This window comes from Nesoenas mayeri, assembly GCF_963082525.1.
Source record: "Nesoenas mayeri genome assembly, chromosome: 3".
Taxonomy (NCBI): Eukaryota; Metazoa; Chordata; class Aves; order Columbiformes; family Columbidae; genus Nesoenas; species Nesoenas mayeri.
In genome coordinates this window covers 11,074,910-11,097,301 of record NC_137544.1, presented here as the reverse complement: position 1 = coordinate 11,097,301, position 22,392 = coordinate 11,074,910, and the positions used below count along the sequence as shown (strand labels likewise).

At 42.4% G+C, this 22,392-nt stretch overlaps 1 protein-coding gene across 2 annotated transcripts; it reads right to left on the bottom strand.

The window, feature by feature from the left end:
* Positions 1 to 4,114: 4,114 nt before the first annotated feature.
* MATN3 (matrilin 3) lies at positions 4,115 to 21,560 on the bottom strand. Of its 2 annotated transcripts, none has more exons than XM_080342924.1 (8): positions 21,390 to 21,560; positions 18,786 to 19,355; positions 15,158 to 15,280; positions 14,597 to 14,719; positions 13,279 to 13,401; positions 11,154 to 11,276; positions 6,751 to 6,858; positions 4,115 to 4,480 (listed from the first exon to the last, which is right to left on the bottom strand). In XM_080342924.1, exons 1-8 carry the CDS (start codon positions 21,526 to 21,528, stop codon positions 4,425 to 4,427), a joined length of 1,365 nt encoding a protein of 454 aa, XP_080199050.1. In that variant the 5' UTR covers positions 21,529 to 21,560; the 3' UTR covers positions 4,115 to 4,424. The 2 variants fall into 2 exon arrangements, with proteins under 2 accessions (XP_080199050.1, XP_080199049.1); XM_080342923.1 differs by lacking the exon at positions 21,390 to 21,560 and adding an exon at positions 19,692 to 19,790.
* Between the last annotated feature and the right edge of the window lie 832 nt (positions 21,561 to 22,392).

The window sequence follows — 22,392 nt, the reverse complement described above, 5'->3', positions numbered from 1 at the left end:
GGAGCGGGAAAAGAACAGACGCATTTGCTGCCACCCGCCCGCTGGCGCCGGGCACGGGAGGTCCCGCCCCTTTGGGGTGGAGCCAAACTCTGGCTCCGCCCCCAGAGCTGCGGGCTGACGCTGGCAGTCCCTGTGGCAGCCTCGGCGGGCGCCTCCTGCCCGGTCTGGCCAGCCGGCTCCTCAGCGACCCGGGCGGCAGCGACGGCGAGGGGAGCCCACTGAGAGCGAAGGGCTGCTGGCGGTTTCCCAGTCCCAGTCTGCACAGCGATTAACACTCGTACTCACCTCGGGTAGGAAGCACTGGTAATTAATCGAATCCAGAGTTCTGTTTTCTGCCCCTCGCTGCAGGAAAGTCACTGAGGTGCTGCAGAGAGTTCAGAGAAAGGCAACGAAGCTGCTGAGGGGTCTGGAGCACAAGTCTGGTGAGGAGCAGCTGAGGGAACTGGGGCTGTTATCCTCGAGTAAAGGAGGCTGAGAGGAGACCGTATTGCTGTCTACAACTACCTGAAAGGAGGGGGTTGGGCTCTTCTCCCAAGTAGCAAGGGATAGGATGAGAGGAAATGGCCTCAAGTTGCACCAGGGGAGGTTTAGATTGGATATTAGGAAAAAAATTCTTCCCGGAAAGGGTTGTGAGGCATTGGAACAGGCTGCCCAGGGAAGTGGTGGAGTCACCATCCTTGGAGGTGTTTAAAAGTCATTTAGACAAGGTTCTTAGGGACATGGTTTAGTGCCAGAGTTAGGTTATGGTTGGTATGATCCTGAGGGTGTCTTCCAACCAAAATGATTCTATGATTAATAGAGGTCACTGTGCTTATACGCGAAGGAAAACCTGAAACCTTGCGAATGCCAAAGTGTGTGCGTGCCGTGGTTTTAGTGCCATCCTCAGAGTTGCCCCAGGTGTTGCTGTTCACTGAGGTAACTGGTGGCCCCAGCCAAGGCCACAGGTGTTGGTCACCGTTCCTGCTCCCTCAGAAGGTGCCACGGCACCCACAGTCAGGTTGATCAGTCACTCACACAGATGAATAGTGCCTTGACTTGATGGGTCAGAGAGGGCAAGCAAGTGCCATGGCTGCTGTTACACAGCTCTTGGACACTGAGCAGTGCAGAGGGCAGGGGTATTATGGAATAGTCTGCTTTACCCCATTGAACGATTTGGTATACTGATTCTTATAGAACTTCTTTATAAACTGCTGATATAGAATTTGCTTAGCATAAGTTTCCTTAGCGTAACTTCTGCAAGTTGCAAACCTTTGAAGTTTCTACTTTGTTAAGTAAAAAAGGTCTGAGAGTCCTCAAGCTAGAAGATAAGGGGAGCTTTATCCCTGGAGATAAGTCAAGGAGCAGAACAGCACCTAATAGAAGAATGTTTCGGCTGTTGCTGAGAACTTATTTTCTCCAGATGCAAAATAGCAGCTAAAGGTTAGAACTTTGACAGCCTGCCTGACAAAAATTAAGAGATCTGATGAAGAACAGGGAGGCGCCAGGCTCTGATTTTGCACTTGGCCCCAACTGACTCACTTAACTTGCAAATCAATTATTTATTTAAGAAGAGCTTCTGGAATCCAAACCCGAGTCTCTGCTATGGGAAACCTAGGGAAAAGAAACTTCCCTAACAGGAGTAAGGACCAAGCCTGGATTTGTGCCTGCACAAGGCATGCAGGGGGCTTCAAGAGCAGCCTGGATCTGTGGCACTGACTCCCAGCTAGGTTGTACCCCACTGCAAAATAAGTACTTTCCATATTGAAAGCTGTTTTGTAGCTGATCAACAGCAAAGGGGAACATGGGAGACGTACAGAAAACAGTCTGCACTGTGTCTTCTGCATCCTGCTCTACAAACTTGCCTGCTTGGCACAGGAGGAACAGAAGTGCCATGTCTCCCAGAACATCCCCCTTGCTTTCATAGCAGCTGACTACTCCACAGTGCAATTATCCACAACACAAACACTGAAATATAAGCAGTTTGTTCAATGTCAAAGGAGAATCATGATGAAGCCAAGTTCTCAAACCTGTGTCTCATCAAGTTTTAGTGCTTTTCCCCTCCTCTCAGAGATGCTGACTGGAAATGCAGAGAAATAGAACAAGCCACAGGTTATTGTCACATCATTTTATTGACGTTACATGAACGTGCAACAGTGAGGAGCTCTGGGCATACAGCTTTTTGACTGATGCCAACTTAGAAACACATACATAAGGCAGAACTATAAAACAAAGTTGGCTGAACACCTCTAAACATCTTAGAGCTGAGTAAGATAGCTAAAGGTAATTTAGAAAATGCCTGTGGTCAGGCAGTTGGACTAGGTGATCACCGTATGCCCGTTACAACTGAAATTTTCTATTTTGTTTTCTTCAAGGCAAAATAAAAATAAGTTTAAAATACCATCCAAAAGATTAAATTTACTTCTTTTTGTAACAGTTCTCTGCATTAGTCTCAAAGTTTTACTGCCTCAATAACTAAATATAATTTGAAATTACTGTGACTTGAAATTTGGTCCATCTTTTTGAAACACCCTGGATATTTAAAATAAAAATGTTCAGTAAATAGGACCTGCTCGTATGTCCTATTTTAAAGAAATCACTTATATCACCTTGGAATTTTTTCTGATGCTCGCAAACACAAAGTGAGACGAGATAAGTTCTCAGAGGAATTGAACGTAAATACTATCATTTGTAATGTAAAATGGAGTTACAAATACTAATGCATGGAACAAAGCCTGCCCAGCTGACGGCTTGCAAGACACATCTGGCCTCCAGGACAATTTTCCACTATTGTATAAAATTATACATCTGATCTGACAACTGGCCTTAGTGTAAATGGGATTGATGTCATGTACACCCAATTGCCAAGAAGCTGAAAAGTCTTGCATTAGATTTACAACTTGTTTATTCTTACCAATACACAGGCCAAGGCATAATTCTGGCCCTATAAATCCTTGTATAATACCCACGTCTAAGTGGAAGACATGAAAGTAAGCAAAATAAAGTGCTGGATATAAAACATGACTTACAGAAAAAAATATGCATACACTGCACTTTGAGAAAGCAAGTGTAGCACAGCTAGGTTGTCCACGCTAACTTTAATTGAAGTAATGCAAATTAATATCAGTGGGGACACATCACAAAATATCAACCACAGACCAATCCAGCAGTCTTGGGGGGTTTATAATCTCACTTTTAGCCCTTGCTGGAGCTGTGTCCATGTTCATCTGTGCTATAATATTATCTGTGTATTATATTCTAACTTAACATTACTGTATAGACATACTTGAAGTCTCACTGGCATGTGCAGTGAACATGATAACTGAACTTCTGCCCAACTTGCCTTGTAATTGTTTGTATCTATTATGTGCAGGATATGAAGCAAGCACAGATGTCATTATAACATGTCCTTGTCATAACAGCTACTGATGTAATATTTTGTATAATTATATTGCAAAGCTCTACAAAGTATGTTGTATTTTTCAATTCTAAAACAAAAAATAATAATCATAGGTTGCCTCCATCTTCAAGTGTATTTAAGTGTAGTTTCTAAAGCACTTGGATGATTACAAATGGCAACTGTGGAAAACAAGTAGATTCCTTTAACAATTAGATTTTTTACTTGAGTGTTTTATTGTACGAGCCAAATTGACACAAGTAGTCCCAGTAAAGTCTGTGGTATGACAAGAGGAAATGACTGACTATTAACATAAATAAGTCTTCCAGGATAAAAACCTGAAATTGGTGAACATCTTTCATCCTTCTGAGCATTAAACAATATTGTTAATACTTGAAATTACTATTAAACCTCTTATCTATATTAACAAGGACTTCTAGGTTTTAAAATCAAATGGTTCTTTTTCCAACCATGTGACTTGGGGATAGTATCTTGCTTAATTATGTGGATTTCTTCCATTTATGCCACCTTTGAGTTTTTTATTTCCTTGTTTTTGTTAAAAGATGTGTTATGAAATAAAATATTTAAGTTGTACACAAAAATACTCCCAACATCAGTGTGCTCATCATACTTTATTTTATTAAAATAAGTTACAAGACCCCAAATTATTTTCCCATTTAATGGACAGATGACATAGGCCTATTTTTTACTCTGCTTTGCCATTTCACAGTTTTATATGTGATATACTGTATCTATTTTTTTTCTGTATTTGCTTTTAAATAAAAGAATAAAAATGCAGTTACTGTAATACTTGTAGTACAAACTGAAGCACAGCAGGTATAGGTAGCTTTATGGTTATAAAGTGACTGTACACGAAGATCCTCAGGGTCACTATTTTCAAGACTGGTGTCTTCCTGAAGTCTTCTTGATATTTGTCAATAATAACAAACCAACTGCTGTTTTGTAAGCTGTGCAACAAAATAAAGCTTGCTGAACACAACAAAAAGGATTGCTTCCGGAAGATTATTTTGGAATTAAGTAGAATGATAACTCAGACAACCTGCTGTCTGCCTTGATATGCCTGCAGCTTCTCAGACACTTCATCTAGTGGTCAGTTGTTAAGGAGAATATAACAGATAGCTATAAGGTTTGGTTTATTTATAATCTTTCTCATTCCTGCATTTTCAAAAAAAACCCAGTCTGTTTTCTAACGAGGTCAATACATTCTTGAACCAGAGATTTCTAATGTAGAGAACTGTCAAGGTCTGGTAACTTCTCGCATGATCTCAAACCCTGATTTCTTAGGAGCTGAACCAAGTGACATTCAGGGCTGAGAAGCAGGAGGTGATCAGCTCTGCTGCTTTTCCCAAGTTGTCTTGAAAGGATGCTAGGGATACAAATTGTCCCCCAAATAGTAACTTTGAAAGAAAGCCTCAGTTATTTGTAATAAAATATATTCCTGACTTGAAACCACCAGATTTTCTTGCTTAACATTAGCTCTTTTTTGCAGAAAGATTGTTCTCCGAAGGACGCGCTACTACTGCGATGACATTACAGGTTTAATTATCTTGGTGTTCATTTTTAACTACTTAGATTCCCTGGAATTATATGTTATAATCCAAGGAAAATCAGAGTCTTCCCTTCACCTTTCTGAAGCGAGTAAAGTGAACTCTAGGCACACTGCAAGAAAAGGGATTTGCAATTAGTGTTTATAAAAAGAAACTTGAATTTATTCAAGAACTAGGAGAGTCTTGTGTCCTTGGCAGAAGTTTTCATTTGGCTTTCAGAAACTTTCATGAACTGAAAAGTTCATTTATCTGTATAAATGACGAGTTCACATATAAAACTTACTGGTTTGCTCTGTTCTTTGATTAATCCTAAAATACCTCACTCTCCCTTGATTTTGAATCCCCAAGGATCAGGATGACAATCATAGACGTAGTGCTGATATAAATCAATTCCTATTTCAACAAGAGCACCTTTTACAGAAAAAAGCGTGCAGTCTCAAAAATTTCCACTGATGAAAATCTACCAAAACCCTTGGTAAATTTTAACAGTGATCAAACACAGTTCTAAACATTGTGCCTTATGATGAATCACAGCTCACCCAACTTTTAACTTCCAGTAATTAATTCCTGCAATGCCATCTGAGGACACTTATTCCAGCATTCAGGTTTGCTGTGGTACCAAAGCATTCATCACTTTCTTTTTGTTGTTGTTGTTTTTTTTTCTCTCCCACATGTTTGTGACATGTCTAATCCGGGCACTAACCACATTTCTCCTCACTGGCGCAGGCAGCACACTGCAGCAAATGAAGCCAGTAGATTCCAGCACGGTGTAGCTGGCACCCACCAGCCTGCACCTCGGATGTCCCAGGGACACAAGCCCAGTGCCTCCAGCCTCATCACCCTGCCTCGCAGCTCTCCTCCTGTATCCCAGCAGCTGAATGTCCATAGAGGAGCACATTCTCATGGAGAAGCAGAGGAAGGTTCATAAAGGACAGGGAACTGCTTGAGAGAGTCCAGTGCAGAGACACAAAGATGATGGAGTGGAGCATCTCCTGTATGAGGAAAGGCCGAGGGAACTGGGGCTCTTTAGTCTGGAGGAGGCTGAAGGGTGATCTAATTAATGTTTATAAATATATAAAAGGTGAGTGTCACGAGGATGGAGCCAGGCTCTTCTCAGTGACAAGGGGCAATGGGTACAAACTAGAACATGGGAGGTTTCACTTAAATATGAGAAAAAACTTCTTCACAGTAAGGGTAACAGAACACTGGAACAGGCTGCCCAGGGAGGTTGTGGAGTCTCCTCTGGAAATATTCAAACCCACCTGGACACCTTCCTGTGTAACCTCATCTGGGTGTTCCTGCTCTGGCGGGGGAATTGAACTAGATGATCTTTCGAGGTCCCTTCCAATACCTGACATTCTGTGATTCTGTGAAAATTGCTTGAGACACTGCCTGTCTGCAGAGCTGGGATGCAGAGGAATAATAGAGCAGCAATGGTCAGACTGCTGTCCCACCACCTCTCTTGGGCATCTTGAAAATTTTGGGGCGCACACACACACACTACTAATGGGAGGGCTCAAAACCGAGCATTTGCTGTAACAGTAAAAATCATCGGGAAGAATGACAAACAGAGCAGTGCTTGATGTCCAACATAGCATGTATAATGTAGGGGATGAGGACGTGTATTTTATCTGTGAAAGCATAATGGTATTTGTAACAGGCAAGATTTAGCTGCACAACATTTCTAAAATTACTGGGAAAATAGTTTTTGTTGTGAGGTCTGTTCCTTCCCCAGCAAACATCCAAGCAGCTCCCTCTAAAACACCAGTAAAGAGCTCAATGCAGAAGATCATGTAAGAAAAAGGATATATTTTGCAGACAGAGCTTCAAGGTGTGAGGTGACTGAATCCTGCAGGGCAGCTATGGCTTCACACTTACAGGACTCTTCAGTTGTTACAAGACTGCTTGTTATGGCTCCTAAGAGAGAAAACAGCATTTAGCACATTTATGGCAATTATCAAACATTTAAATCCCAGGGAAAGGCTTGATTCTGCGAGAGGAGTTGAACTCATGCTGTGAGACTGCAGCAAGCGCTGCAACCCAGGGCAGTAGGGAAGGAGGGAGGGCAGTGAACAGGGCTGGGGTGCAGCCAGAGATGCATGTGTCATAGTCCAGAAATGAGACAGGCAAGGGAGACCTTGACTGTAACCAAGGAGTTCCTCACCTGCCTACATGGAACTGCTGCACTCTTTAAATTAGACCTTTATTGAATACAATATAAAAAGAGGCCTGGGTGCAGAGACCAACCAGCCTCCCCCATCAACTCTAATGTCTGGACTAAAGTGAATCTTCCATTTGCCTAGTCCAGCCCCCCTGCCACAGGCAGGGGCATCTTTCACTAGACCAGGTTGCTCAAAGCCCCGTCCCACCTGGCCTTGAACACTTCCAGGGATGGGGCATCCACAGCTTCTCTGGGCAGACTGTTCCAGTGCCTCACCACCCTCATGGAGAAGGATTTCTTCCTCATATCTAAATGTATGTAAATAAAATCTAAATCTATCTGTCTATACAAAATTAAGGTTGCTGCCCTGTCAAAGCTGGATCACAATGGCATTTGGGGTATCCATCACTCCCAAACACAGCACTCCTGAGAATGCATTAGTCCAAAGTTAAGCCTCCAGCAGTTTTGCAAGCCTAACAGGAAGTCACATAGTGATTTTAGGCACATTAATACTTAATCAGTGTCAGAAGTTGATCAGTTTGCATCAGTTTCTGAGATGCAGGTGGAATTCAGATACCTAAGTCTCAGCTTGGGAAGGAATTGGAAGAATTGAATTTAACACTTGGTAAATAATTAAAAAAGAAAGGAGGAACACATGTTTCAATTTTAAATACTAAGCAACACGGTTCAGCTAAATCATCAATGTGCTGTTGGTTTATAACACTGGCAATACACATGCGTAGTGATTCATCAAGACATGTGAACACAAGTCCATTCCAATGTCACATGAATATGGATGGAGGGTAGAACAATATTCAGATAGGCACAAATGAATTTAAAATCTAGTAGAAAGGCACAGCAATATTAATAGAGGAGCCAGTTAGTATGACAGAGATTTCTTCAATCGCTTAGAAAGAAAAAACAAGCATTGCCATACTCCACAGTGGTGCCATTGAATCTGTTCCTAGGTCTTGCGCTCAGTCTTCCAGACTGACAAGGGACCAGCCTCAGCTGTCCTCAAGAATTCCTTCTTCTCCATAATCCACCGCAAAACCAGGGATGATCACAAAGGGCTCAGAGAGATGATGACTTCATTGTAATATAATAATGTCAGGCATCAGCTGATGTTCATAGCTACACAAAAGGTAGTTTAACCCCACCTACTCATGAAAGAAAAGAGGAGTTAAGCTGAGCTGCAGTACTTGCTGCAGGCTAAGAACAAACGTATCAACAGCTACTGAAGCACAGGTACTGCAGTGAGATTACTGTCTACATCCAAGACCTGAATAACAAGCTTCCGTCTTAAAATAGGGCCTACAATTAAGAAATACCCTTTCAACAAGTTATCAGGACGTATTACCTGTATGTAATACCTGTCACTAGATACATGTGTTTTTATGTTCCTTGCAAAGGCAATGACAGGAGATTATTCCGTTACTTCTTCTGTAGATATATAAATGCATAGCTGATCAAAGCGAAACAAATTATGTGAGCATTATACAGAAAAACAGAAATATTATACCTGGACACAATAGCTCTTCTTTTCTGAAATGTTTTGGTTTCTTGTTTATCAGTCATGCCATTGGTATTTACATTTTGCAGGGGAACTGCAAAATCTATGAACAGATTCATTTCTAGCAGTGCAGAAATTAATTTGTCTTAGAGCCAATGTTGAAACTGGTGTCTCCTTGATTCCACTGAACCTGTATTTGTTCAGTTCCCTTCTTTGGAATGTTCCACCAGCTTTATGGTCAATGTACAAAGAAGAGCTGTTCAAGAGTCAGCTGGAGGAAATTCAGTTCAAAATATCACACCAACATGGTTCGTTTCCAACCAACTGCCCGTTAATTTTTTATGTTTAAATTTAAATTCTCCAATGATAGATACAGATCCTCCTTGGATTATGTCTGTTTTAACAAAATTACTTTTCCAACCCACTTTGGCAACTGCCCAAGGGTACCCTGAATTTTTCTACAGTCCTTCTGTAAAATTTAGAGTCTTCCAGTATTTGATGTTCAAAATCTTGGACACTCTCATTGCTACTGGGATGCTCAACAAGTCATACAAAACATGCTAGAGTTGTGTTTTTACACTGCATTTATGTTTAAGTCCAGACCTACAAAAAACTACTATTTTTGCAGGTGGTGTTTGGCTATATCCACCTATTTTATAACTTTGCTCTTACCAAGGGTCCTTAGCCACCTGATGCAATGGCAAGTTATCTCTGCTCTGAACCAGAGATCAGACTCGGTACCTCTTGAGATCCTTTCCAATGCAACTTTCCCTATGACTCTGCATCAAATGGTGCAGAAGTTCTGCCAACAGCTGGTGCCATCACTGCCCATCTGAAGCAAAGACGGTGAATTCATGCCTGCCCCACTCAGCATGGAGGAGTGGACAAGAACATATGGTTCAGCACTGCTGTAGTTCTTCTGATAGCAGTTCTGTTCACCTCTGGCCTCCCACCATCCTCCAAATGCTGGTACACCATTGAGTCCCATGCCCCAGAGACAGATCCCCAGAACCCTGCCTTGCCAGTCCCTCCAGTTATTCCCATTTCATAAGGAAATGCCGATTATAACTGATTTTTTTTTTTTAATGGTGATGTCCTTAAATGTATGGTGATAGGTAAGAGTCAGCTCTAGTTTTAAATACAGTCACTGCCATAACTAAACAAGAAGGATCAAACTGTCAATAGCTCAAAACATTAGAGGCAATAGGCAGAAGGGAATGAAAAAGGATTGTGCTTTCAGGGAGTCTGTGAGTTGATAGAATAATTCTCAAACAGATGTAAAGGATTTAACACATTCAGAGGTACTTCAAAAATATATTCAGGAAAAACAATTAAATTATTACTTGAGCATGTTTTCTCATCTGGATTTAAGGTAAAGCCTCCATAGCAGTGACAGGTATACAACCCACCACTACTCACTCAGACTCGCTCAGTCATGGGTCCCCGGTACATGTACACCAGTTCCTACAGAATGCGTTTTGTAGAAATAGTTATCCAGAAGAAAGATCACTCTTTTTTAATGCTTCCCAATGGCAGTCCTTTTCCATGCTGGAAGCCTATCCTACATGTAGCCTTTCAGTACTTAAAAGGGGTCTAGAAGATGTGGACAGACATTTTAGCAGGGCCTGTTATGACAGGACAAGGGGTGATGGTTTTAAAATAAAATAGGGGAGATTCAGGCCAGACATGAGGAAGAAATTTTTTACACTGAGGGTGGTGAAACACTGTCCCAGGTTGCCCAGAGAGGTGGTGGATGCCCCATCCCTGAAGACATTTAGGGCCAGGCTGGACGGGGCTCTGAGCAACCTGATCTAATTGAAGATGTCCCTGCTCATGGCAGGGGGGGTTAGACTGGATGAGCTTTGAACGTCCCTTCCAACCCAAACTATTCTATGAATCTTACCAGGACCTACTGCGATGTGTAAGTGACCTTGCCTGGGGGCAGTGAGCTCAACCGGGGTCTCCCTCAGTCCTGCCTTTGTACAGTCTATGCTCCCCCTAGCCCTACCAGATGTGAAGTGCCAGATCACCTCCAAAGACATGCTGTGAACACCTTCCAGCACATAATAACCTTACAGTAAGAAGCCAAGGAAGGAAAGAAACTTCTTTTTTTTTTTTTAATTACATTTTTACTGTAACAAAGTTACAGCAACATGAAACTCAGCCTGGAAGGGAAGAGACTACCTCAAACTGTCCTCTACATGGTGGTATGCTGTTTCCACAATTATTTCTCAGTTCTGGGTTTACTGAATATTGCACATATTTTTTTAAATACAGTGAAAGCCTCAGTTATAACCTGATAAAGACAGACCAAATGGTAAGAAGTTACTAGCACCATCACATATAAAATGCTTTATATCTCTGAATGCTGCTCAAAGTGGAAGAGGCAGAGTGACATAGAGTGGCCTTGTAACACTTGAATGCATGTGAAAGTTTCTCAACAGATCCAAATAGATTAACTTGCTAATAAGAGCTATTTCAACACAGGTATTAGCTGGGTAGGGCATGGGGGGATGTGGAACAGCAATCTGCTCTTACTTGAGCAAGTCTTCTTGTCTGGATTCAGAGTGTAGCCTTGGTAGCAGTCACAGGTGTAGAACAGATCATCCCTCACGCAGACCTGCTCGCAGTCGTGCCTTCCAGGTGCACACATGTCGACAGCTGGGGAAGGCATTTGAGAAGAGAAGAACATTAATCAATACTCAAAACTTCAGTTTAGTCACTGTTAGTAATTTCCATTTGCAAACATCTCTTCATTCGGATTCGAACCAGGATGTTCGTGCTGTGTGTCAGCACGCTGTCAGCCATCATAGGGTATACGGACTGTGTTTTTATCTGGCTGTCATCATCATAAAATTAATACGATTTTTGGAACACTGGCAATACTTTTTTGCAGTTGTAATAGATTGCAAAAGGGGCTGAACTAGCAGTGACCCAGTTACAAAATAATTATCCAAAGGAATTTCAGAGAACAAATATCTGGATTTTAAGAGAGCATTTGGCATTATTTCAGCTCTAGTTGAGCTGGATAAGACACTGTTTTATGGAGTGAAAAGACCATAAACAGAAGAGTATTCATGACTGGGTTAAAAAAAAGAAAAAGAGACATGGCACCCGCTGCCAGTTACAAAGTGGCACTTGATGTGTGAGGCTGATGTTTTCTGCCAAATTTAACACGCCAACTCCTGAAGGCCAAGCTGAGAAGAAGTTCCTATATTTGGATATCTTTGCAGTAAGGAGGTTCAGTAAGGAGCAAGGAAAGAGAGAGAGAAATCGAGAACAGAGCCCCTCCTCCTAGACTTAGACTATTTTTATTATATCACAAAGACCCAGATGGTTGAGAAATCATTAGCAGCCTATTGCAAAATAAGGTTCAAAAGAGAATAAAAGCAAGCATCTTAGGGAAATAATCTGAAATTTGACTATGTGGGGGAGAATCAGTGCTATGAAAGGAGGTTCAGGACTGGACTCCCAATGAGGATGTCTAATTGAATTCACATTCCCACATAGATGTTTATAGTCTCTGGCCAGGTGAGAGTTAACCTTAGGACCTGTATTTACAAACTCAGCTCCTAAACTAGGCAGGAAGAGATATTGTCATCCTATGGCTTCATCTCTGAGATGCAAGACTCATGACTAACTGGAGAGATTTGGGAACCTCCTGGAACTGAAGTCTAAGTTCAATGTTTTATCACACAAAATGTAGTAAGGAAAGGGATTATAATGGAAGTAGACAAAAAGATTTTGTGTAAATAAATCATCAGTGAAACATCCAAAGAAATGAGTGAAGTTCAAATCTTAATTAAGTGAAAATGGTAGAGAATACATATTAATTTGTAGGTACTATATATTTACACATACATCCTTAAGTACCAGATACATCTACGGTCCAGTTCTCCACAAGAGACCAGCACTGGGAAGCAACATTTCCCTCCACCCTCTAGAGCTCTAAGGTTTGAGTATTTTAAACGTCCAAACACATCCACCAGAAAGAGTGATCACACTCATGATGATACATACTGTAATCTCTGTCCCAGCACAATCCTTGTTCTTCTTCATCTCATTCCCTTGCGCTGATTTTCTGAAGAGTTTTATGGCACAAATTGTACACATCTCATATTCCGACCAAATATTAATATATTCTCTTTCTCCTCTCTCAGGTGGATATGGCAATTTGTGCTCCATGGGTGTGAAAATACTGCGAAGTCCTCAGGGAAATGCCAAATGGCATTTTAATTATACCAATTAAAAGCTTCGTGCAACTGTGGAGGAGTCGTGGCTCTCAAATTACAGGGTGTTTCAAAAAGATGGACCCAGTTTCAAAGCAGTATATTTCACAATGGCAACATGTTACAATTGCACAAAAATTTACAAACAGTACATCTAGCGGTCATCATTTGAAACTCTATGTCCTGCCCTTTCAAGTGGTAAGAGTCTCATTCATGGGCAGTTCGTGGTTGCAGAGACATAGTGCTTTCAAATTGGGTCCACCTTTTTGAAACACCCTGTATTACTAGACATAAGAAGAAATAAAGTTGCACCATATTTTCACGAGTGGTACAGAAACACTTGGATAATTCATCAAAAAAATAACATGAATTAACCTGATTTTTAAAATATATTGCTTTTAGATAAATACAATATTTCTTTGATCAGGTCTTACCTGAGCAAGTCTTCTTGTCCGGATTCAGAGTGTATCCTTCAAAGCAATCACAGCTGTAGGATCCGTCATTGCTCAGACAGACTTGGGCACAGTCGTGCCTTCCAGGTGTGCACATGTCCATGGCTGCGGTGAACCACATTTCAGAGAAAAAACCTATTAATCCCTCCCAGACACTCAAGCATTTTAAATACTTCAACATTTATAAATACAATTTCATTAAGATTGAAATAATGATTCAACCTACTATATTATTATATTACACTGCAGACAACTGAATTAATTTACTAATTATTTAATAGAGGAGGCAGATATCTGGACTCCAAGACATTACTATAGCACATCTCACGTGATTCTGATTTTCACCAGCAATTCTAACAGTCCTGAATATCCCCAGTAAGGATGAAGCCAAAACATCATACTGAGATGACCAGCCACGCATCAAGGCAGAAATCGTTTTTCCTTGCTGTGTTAGCAGGAACTGTGGTGTATCAAAATTTAACTCCATATTTTCATCCATGAGCAGGCACAAAAAGCCAGGCGTGATATGTAGAAACGCAATTAAATGGCAAAGATATAAAGCCTAGTGAGAACAAAAGCAATCAAGCAGGAGTGCCTGAAGATTATGTTCTCCCTTCAGAAATAAGAACAGTGAAAACTTCGGTGAGAAGAATCCTTACGTGCTGTCAAAAGGAAGGATGCACTTCCCAGTTATGAAACAGCTACCCCTAAGGGTGGTGCTGCTCAAAACTTCTGGATTTAAAGAAACAACTCCAGAGAAGTATTTGAGGGGAAAAAGAGTTTTTATACTAGGCTAAATTTTCAGGCTGACAATTCAAGAAGCTGCTGCTGGTGTAAGACTGAGATTGCTATATCACAAATCCCAGCACAGCGTGGAAGCACAAGCAGCAAACTGTAAAGAAAAATGAGTTTTGACGGAAGAGATGGAGAGGTCATGGAAAAATCATCCGGTTTTAAGTTCTCTGTGAAAAAGCGGCACTCATTCTCCCATGGAGACACAGTGCTGGTGGGCATCTCTGGAATCGGTTCATCCTTTCCCAGAAAACAAGGGATATTTATGAAGCACTGGGAAGACCATAAAATGGTAGGTAAGTGCCAAATTGCACTTTTATAATCAAAATGTTATAAGAACAATGTGATTTTACTATTACTAGAACCAAGGGGAAAGTCTACAGGTGAACTCATTTTAAGAGCTGATTTCTGTAAGCAATTTTTCAATTAGAAATAATGAAGGTAACTCACAGAAAACATATCCATGTCTCCATGAGTTTCATATATTAAAGTAGCCTTCAGTTCTTACCTGAGCAAGTCTTCTTATCTGGATTCAGGCTGTGGCCTTCATAGCACTCACAGACATAGGATCCATTGTTACTCACACAGACCTGCTCACACTCGTGCCTTCCAGGTGCACACGGGTCCACAGCTGCAAGATGCACGTTAGAGCAACAATTCATTGTTCATTAAAAAATATCATACGGGATAGGGCACATATTCACATTTTCAAATATATTTCTATTTGGAATCAGCTCAGAAATGGCAACAGTAATTAAAGGAATTAGAATAAGTGGTAGGAGAAATTATCTATACAGTGTCTACATCTGAAGAATTCGTATTGACATCTGACCCTAATGAATGGATCTACAAGGCACAATAAAAAGGATGGTGATGGACTCAAACTACTTCTCACCATTACTTGCAGCAGACTTTTATTTATTTTTTTATTATTTGATTTATCGTTATTGAAGGAGATACAGAAGTTCACAGTTTCAACAGAGTACACAAGTAGCTTCCCAAATCTAATTATGGTGTCAAAAAACTGACTTTTTTCCCTAGTTGAACACATTTACTGAAGGAGTAATACCTGAGCAGGTCCTCTTATCTGGATTGAGAGTGTAGCCTTGATAGCAATCGCAGAGGTAGGATCCACCGTCACTCACACACACCTGCTGGCAGTCGTGGGTCCCCAGTGCGCATACATTTGCAGCTACAAAGGGCATTTACAGAAAAGACATTTCAGTCATCCCAAAGGAAAGAAACAGTCATTAATAATTTATGTTTACAAAAGTACATCTTGCACTGTTTGCTGGATTAGCATAGTGAATTTCAGTGCTGTATCACCATCACAAGAAGATACAGGCATCTTTCTTTGTGTCACTCTATAGCCAGAAGAAAGGGGTCGTGTGGAACAACCACACAGAAATAATTCACCACCTGAGGTGGCAGAAAGACAAGGTGAATTGAAAAGGGTGCAACAGGGAGATTTTAAGCATTTCACAGAATCACAGAATGTTAGGGATTGGAAGTGACCTCAAAAGATCATCCAGTCCAATCCCCCTCCCGGAGCAGGAACACCCAGATGAGGTTACACAGGAAGGTGTCCAGGCAGGTCTTGAATGCCTCCAGAGAAGGAGACTCCACAACCCCCCTGGGCAGCCTGTTCCAGTGTCTGTCACCCTCACTGAGAAGTTTCTTCTCAAATTTAAGTGGAACCTCTTGTGTTCCAGTTTGAACCCATTACCCCTTGTCCTATCATTGGTTGTCACCAAGAAGAGCCTGGCTCCATCCTCGTGATACTCACCCTTTATATATTTATAAACATTAATAAGGTCACCCCTCAGTCTCCTCTTCTCCAAACTAAAGAGCCCCAGCTCCCTCAGCCTTTCCTCATAAAGGAGATGCTCCACTCCATCATCTCTGTTGCCCTGCGCTGGACCCTCTCCAGCAGTTCTCTGTCCTTCTGGAACTGAGGGGCCCAGAACTGGACACAATAATCCAGATGTGGTCTCACCAGTAGCAATACACTGGAAATGAGAACTTGGCAATGAAAAGGACCTTCTGTATTTTTGTATCCAGTCCCTTTCTATTACAAACAACCAGTTTAAACAATCCCAAGATGTATCTGTCACTGTCTGGCAGCTTACTGACTTCTGCTCACTGGTATGATTTATGAATTTCTACTGTATTGCTAAAAAAACAGACAAACAAACAAAAAAACCCTACACACGTAAACTAAAATGCAATAGAAAGCAAACAAAACTAAACTATACTAAAATCAAATCAATTTGCAACAGAAAGAGCATCAAGACCAGGAGGAAGAGAAAAATTACTCAGAGGCACTAGGGATGAAAAGTGTTTCTGCATAATGATGGTTCAGATGTATAAGGCAGCAAAGAAACCCGCCAGTGCACGATGGGGATGTGATCCATGTCTTGATCCATTAGGTTGAAAAAGTCAAAACCAAAAGAGGATATGGAAGAAAGTTTCTACAGTAAGGCAGCTTTCCAGGCATGTGAGTCTTCTAACTGAAGTACAGTACAGACATAGATAATGTCCAAACTTCAGAGAATTGAGAAGCTGAAACTGCAAACTGCGAAATGAGAGTCAAATTTTGGGGACCAGCTCATTCTTCACAGTCAGGTTATCTCATCAGGCTGATAAGACACATGACAACGATCCAAAAAGCAGCGTGACGGATGGCAGCCAAGATGAGCGTGTTGTGGTGACAGGGCGGACAAAACTACTGTTGTAACACTGCAATACACTGTGTGTGCTGACAATCTCTTCCTCCACAGATGGTCTAACTACACAGCTAATTAACTTCTGACCAATTTTTCTCACGTGTATTCAGCTTTGGACCTTCTGCATCTTTGGTCATCTCAAGATGCCTCTGTTTCTCTCCACAGACTGTAAAGGAAACCTAGATATTAAAACTTACATGACTTTTTAATGTCATCTAAATTTAGTCATCAAAGGGAAGGGGGTGAAAAAAAAAAGGGGGGAGGAAAAAAGTGGGAATGGGGAAGAAAGACAATAAAGAAGGAGCAAATGAAAGAGGAAAAGAGAAAAACGGAAAGACAAGTCTGTTATTACCTGAGAATGTGGATATTGACTACTGGTAAAATCAAACTCCAAAGCAATAGTGGTGAGATAAGAAATAAGAAGCAAGAATGCTCGAATCTTCTCATGTATTTCTGAATGCAAGGTAACATGGCCCATTTTCTAAAATATGGAAGATTTAGATGTCTCCTAATAAGGCTGATAGAAAGTGTGTCTTGTATTTCCACTGGCAAAAACAAACCTCAAACCAAGACAGTGTCTTTTCGTTCTGCTACACCCTTGGGAATTATAGAATTCATCTCCATGACTATGAACAAAATCTGTGGGTGATATTTTCAACCATAACTGAGAAGCTCAGGCTCAAATGGTCAGATTTTTGTGGTAGAAAAGGTCAAGCTTCCACTGACTTGGACACCAATTCAAGGCTAAGATTTTCCATCTCCAGGATGGTCTCATGTTGAATGATGCTCTCAATGCATCAAGAACTTAAGCTCAGCCCACTATTTTGCCCCTGAACATTAGTCTTCCTGTTTTCAGTTCACCCTACAAATTTATTTGCCTTGGCCAAAGCAAAGAAACTCCTAATTGTCACTGGTGAGTCTATATTTCTGGCCAAAAAGCAGTCTGGAGCTGGAAAAGACCCAGTTTACCCACACTGTCTTACAAGACCCTCTTAGATTCATCTGTTTTGTAGGAACCTTTTGAAAAACTATTCCCTTCATCCCATTTTTGTCCACAGATTTTGGCTAATTGCATGCAAGAATCTCAGAGTTACACCAGAAGTGTGTATGTGTAAGCTCTCTTTGGTTTCTCCTCCACCTTAGTAGAGGCGTAATTCCTATGCTTCAGCACAATAAACAGTCTGTTTACTCTTAAGAACAAGAGGTTCTTCTTTGGTGCTATGAAAGGACTTGCTTTGGTGAGAACATAGATGGAAAATCAGTGCTATGTTCACAGCACTCATACCTGTCCAGCCAGGTGGGCACTCATACCCACCTCCAGCTGCCAGAGAGAGGATGTGGTCACATCAGCAACACAACATGATGTCAAGCCAAACCTCAAGGCATTTCCTAGGTTAGGTATTGGGCAAAGTGTCCTGTCTACAGATGGTCCTACACATTTATTTCATACCTAGAAAAAGAGGTCTGTTCACTCCCTTCAAAAGATATGGTAATTGTGGTAATTTTTAGGTTCTGAAATAACTACGTAAGACATTGCCAACCAAGTTCTCAAGGCAATGGCTGTTATTTTCATTCTCTTACAATGTTCTTTACACCTGATTTTACCCATTCCTTGCTGGAGATTTATGAGTAACTTTCTTAGATATTCACTAGCAAAATCTAATTCATCCAAGCTTTTTAATTGTCAAACAGTTGTTTGATTTTTGTGAGCAAGGCTGTGTCATAGCTATCTATAGGCAGTTCTAAAGACTCCAGATACATGACCTTTTTTCTGTAAATGACAATCACAACCCACACTTGGCATCCGCTGAATAAAAGGGTTGGCTTTTTTGCCCAATAGGTGGCAAAGCAAATATTTAAATGTGATACATAACACTTTTCAAAAAGAAAAACTTCTTTCTTAGGGAGTGGAACCACAGTGGAAGCCACAAGGTGCCAAATTACACTAACCCCTTGGACTGACCACCTTACCACAGAAAGTCTCTCTGAATTTGGATGTCAGCTTTTCGATCACACCATAGGTCTCCACATAAAAGACGTGTTCATCCAGTGGTTCGCTGGCCATTATCCTCAGGGACTGCATGTCTGCCCGGTCTACCCCAACGGCGTAGATCTCAATGCCAGCTGCCCGGGCGCTTGCTGCCACACCTTGAACCCGGTCTTGTGGTCGTCCATCTGTCACAACAATGACCACCTTGGGGATATTGAAGTTTGCTGGCCGGGTGCCCATCTCCTCAGTGAAGACTTCATCCACGGCAGTTTGGATGGCAAGGCCGGTCATGGTGCCAGCAGACAAGGGCTCAATGCGAGATACAGCCTCCTTCATAGACGCTTTATCAAAGTATGTCCGGAGGGGAAACTCCACCTTGACCGTGCTGGCATAATTCATGACCGCCACACGGGTTGTTCTTTCACCAATGTCCAGAGTATCGATCATTTTCGACAAAAAGACTTTCACTTTCTCAAACTCTTTGGGTCGGACGCTACGGGAGCTGTCTATGATGAAGACGAGGTCTAAGGGCTGGTTCTTGCAGGTGGTGCCTGTCAAGAAGGACAGAAAACACTTCAGTTATCCCCTACACAGGACCTGAGCTCTCACCCCAGGGCAGTGAGAGCTGTCCTGGCAAACTACTCCTGCCAGACAAATGTTGGCACTCTTAATTCTTTAGGCAGAGGCTTAAAATTATAGTGAGCAACACATAAGAAATTCTTAAATATTAATTTTGACAACTAATAAATAATTGAACACTTTTAAGCATTGAAAGATAGGTCCACATTAGAGCCCACAAAATGTCTAACTATCCTTGAAACAAGGTGTTGTAGTTGACCCGTAACAGCCAACACAGAAGTGTAGCAATGACATATAAACATACTTACTTTTTATTTGTATAAAGCCTGAATTCCGTTTTTATAAGCTACAGAAGTAAAATGGTAAAACAACTGGCTGGGTTACATTGTGTACAGATCCTAACAATATTTATTGGGATAGTAAAAACATAGATTTCTAATCAGGAATTATTTCTTGTTTGCAATTCACATCCCAAAGTACACAACAAGAAGAAATAAAGACCAACAGGAAAAAGATGCAAATGATGCTGTGATAAAGGCTTCTTTAGAAGTTGCTACTGTCTAAAGGCAAAGAAATAAATGAATATACTACATATGAAGTAATTTTACATGTAAAAAATGAACATTTACACAAGTATTTCTAGCTTCTTAAATTCCTCACTGACATATAAATCTATAATGAAACAGAAAAGCTATAGCTCATATCAGACACAAGTGTTGCTTCAAGGAAGATGAAAAATAATCAGGGCAGCAACAGCAAGCAAGCGAAGCTGTACACTGCTGTCCTGACGACCTGACATTGATGATACCATCAAGGTATGGATTTGTACTCCTGGTTTCTGAAAAACAGACAACCCACAAGCACAATGTTTGTACAAAAGAGACATTGCTGCTCAACAGTGCATTGAACAGCAAAATGCGAGGTGTTCAGTTTGAATATACTCCCTGAAGAGCTGTTTTGTTCTCTCGTGCATGTGAAAACAGAGGAAAAAAAATGCAGAGATACATCTTCCATCAGGAAACACAGCAGTAGAGTTCATTTTGCCTTTGGACACAGTAACACACTGGATGAATCTAGGATCTCATCCAGGTATATTATATACAATTCTACACGCATTCCCTAACTCAGATTTTGCATAAAGATTTAGTCAAATGGCTTTGTGCCCTTTGGGAAGCTGAGAAAATATGAAGAAAAGTTAGTGCATGCACACAGTAGCTTAAGACATGAAAGAAAAAGACACACACAGGTTGTCCTCAATAAATAAATAGATAATTCAAGCTTTATAGGTAAAATTATCTTTTTAGATTAAGGAAAAACAACCGAAAAACAAAATCAAAACAAAAAAAGAGAAAACCTGCCACTTTTCAGCAGCTTGATTCTCTCTGAGTCTGAAATAGAGACGTTCTGAGAAATGAACACAGCTAGAGAAGAGTTACGTAGATTTTAAAGATTAGGAAGGCCGGCCTTGCATTAAAAACAAACAAACAAACCCAAAATTAGTTAGTACTTCTGCCTACGAGCTAATGGTCCACGGATTATTGCAGCTCCAACAAGATATCCCTGTCCCAGGATCTTCCTGTAAGTGTTCGTAAAACTCGGCAGGTAAGGAAACATCCCAAAGAAGCAATGGCAATGGCAAGCGGTGCCCGGAGCGGCTGGGTAGCAGCAAGCAAAGCGCGGAGCGACCGAGCAGGAGCGCGTCGCCGGCGGGCAGGGCTGGCAGGAGGCAGCGGTGCGGGGGAAGGCAGGAGCGGTGCGGGGAGAACGCTGGAGCGGTGCGGGGGGAAGGCAGGAGCGGTGCGGGGGGAAGGCTGGAGCGGTGCGGGGGGAAGGCTGGAGCGGTGCGGGGAGAAGGCTGGAGCGGTGCGGGGGGAAGGCAGGAGCGGTGTGGGAGGAAGGCAGGAGCGGTGCGGGGAGAAGGCTGGAGCGGTGCGGGGGGAAGGCAGGAGCGGTGTGGGGGGAAGGCGGGCTGGAAGCAGCTCCGGCCGCCCGCGGGAGCGCGGTACCTGCCGGCCCGTGGCTCCGGGAGAGGCCGCCCGTCCGCGGCTGCCGGCGCAGGCGGTGCGGGGAGCCCCGGGCCGGGGGCGCCCGCAGCAGCAGCAGCAGCACTAGGCTGCAGCCCAGGATGCCGATCGCTCGCCCCATGGTGCTGCTGCTGCCGCCCCCCCCGCGCCCCGCGGCGCTGTATTTAAAGCTGCTGGCCGCTGAAAGGGGGAGAAACCGAGGTGGCATCGGCTGTCCCTGCCGCCTCCTCCCCGGGGAAGGCCGGCGGCCAGGAAGGTGCCGGCTGCCAGGCCCCGCTCCCCCGCCCCGCGGAGGGAAGGGCTGGAAGGATGAGCTGAATTTGTGAGTTTACTGCATGGTGAAGCGAGGGTTCAAACCCCACTGGAGCTATCTGATCCAGGTCTGCCAAGTGCACTTCTGGTCTCAAGCAAGCATCAGGCTTTACCTCCAAGGCAGTATTTGCAAAGCATGGGAGAAAAATCTCACCGTGTGATCATAAAGTGCCTCCCCTGTTGTCAAATCTGTGTCCAGACCCCAGCACTGCAAATCCTGCCAGCTCCTCGGGGAAGTTGCAGCAAGCTTTATGGGAAAGCACAGGTTAGGGCACAAATCCACTGCGGTCTCCAGCACCATCTTTTCTTTAGAAGACACTTTGGCTGAAGCCACAGTCAACATGTACTGCAGGCCCCATCTTTTCTCCCTTCACCCTCCAAAGGGGAACAGAAGCCCCAATTTAGAACAGGAACCACCCACACAGCCCTTCGCTGGAGTTCTGTCCATATCCAACACTGCCAGGACAGTAGTGCAAGATGTTCTTTAATCACCACAGCTTCAAGTGCTCTTGCAGATGGCACCTTCAGTAAAGAGACAACTAACAAATCTTTTACCAGTGGTGTGGTAGTGCCAGAGAGGATTTTTAAACACACCTGGGGACAGGAAAGAGCTAAATTCATTAACAAACTAGAATAATCAACTACCTGTATGCTGCAGCAATTTGAACTCTTT

Coding starts and splice junctions, on each gene's coding strand:
- MATN3 (XM_080342924.1), bottom strand. CDS start 21,528: ATGGGGCGAGCGATCGGCATCCTGGGCTGCAGCCTAGTGCTGCTGCTG. Junction 19,356..21,389: donor CCGGAGCCACGGGCCGGCAG/GTACCGCGCTCC, acceptor CCTTCTTGACAG/GCACCACCTGCAAGAACCAG. Junction 6,859..11,153: donor AGACAAGAAGACTTGCTCAA/GTAAGAGCAGAT, acceptor TTTCTCTCTTAG/GAGCCATAACAAGCAGTCTT.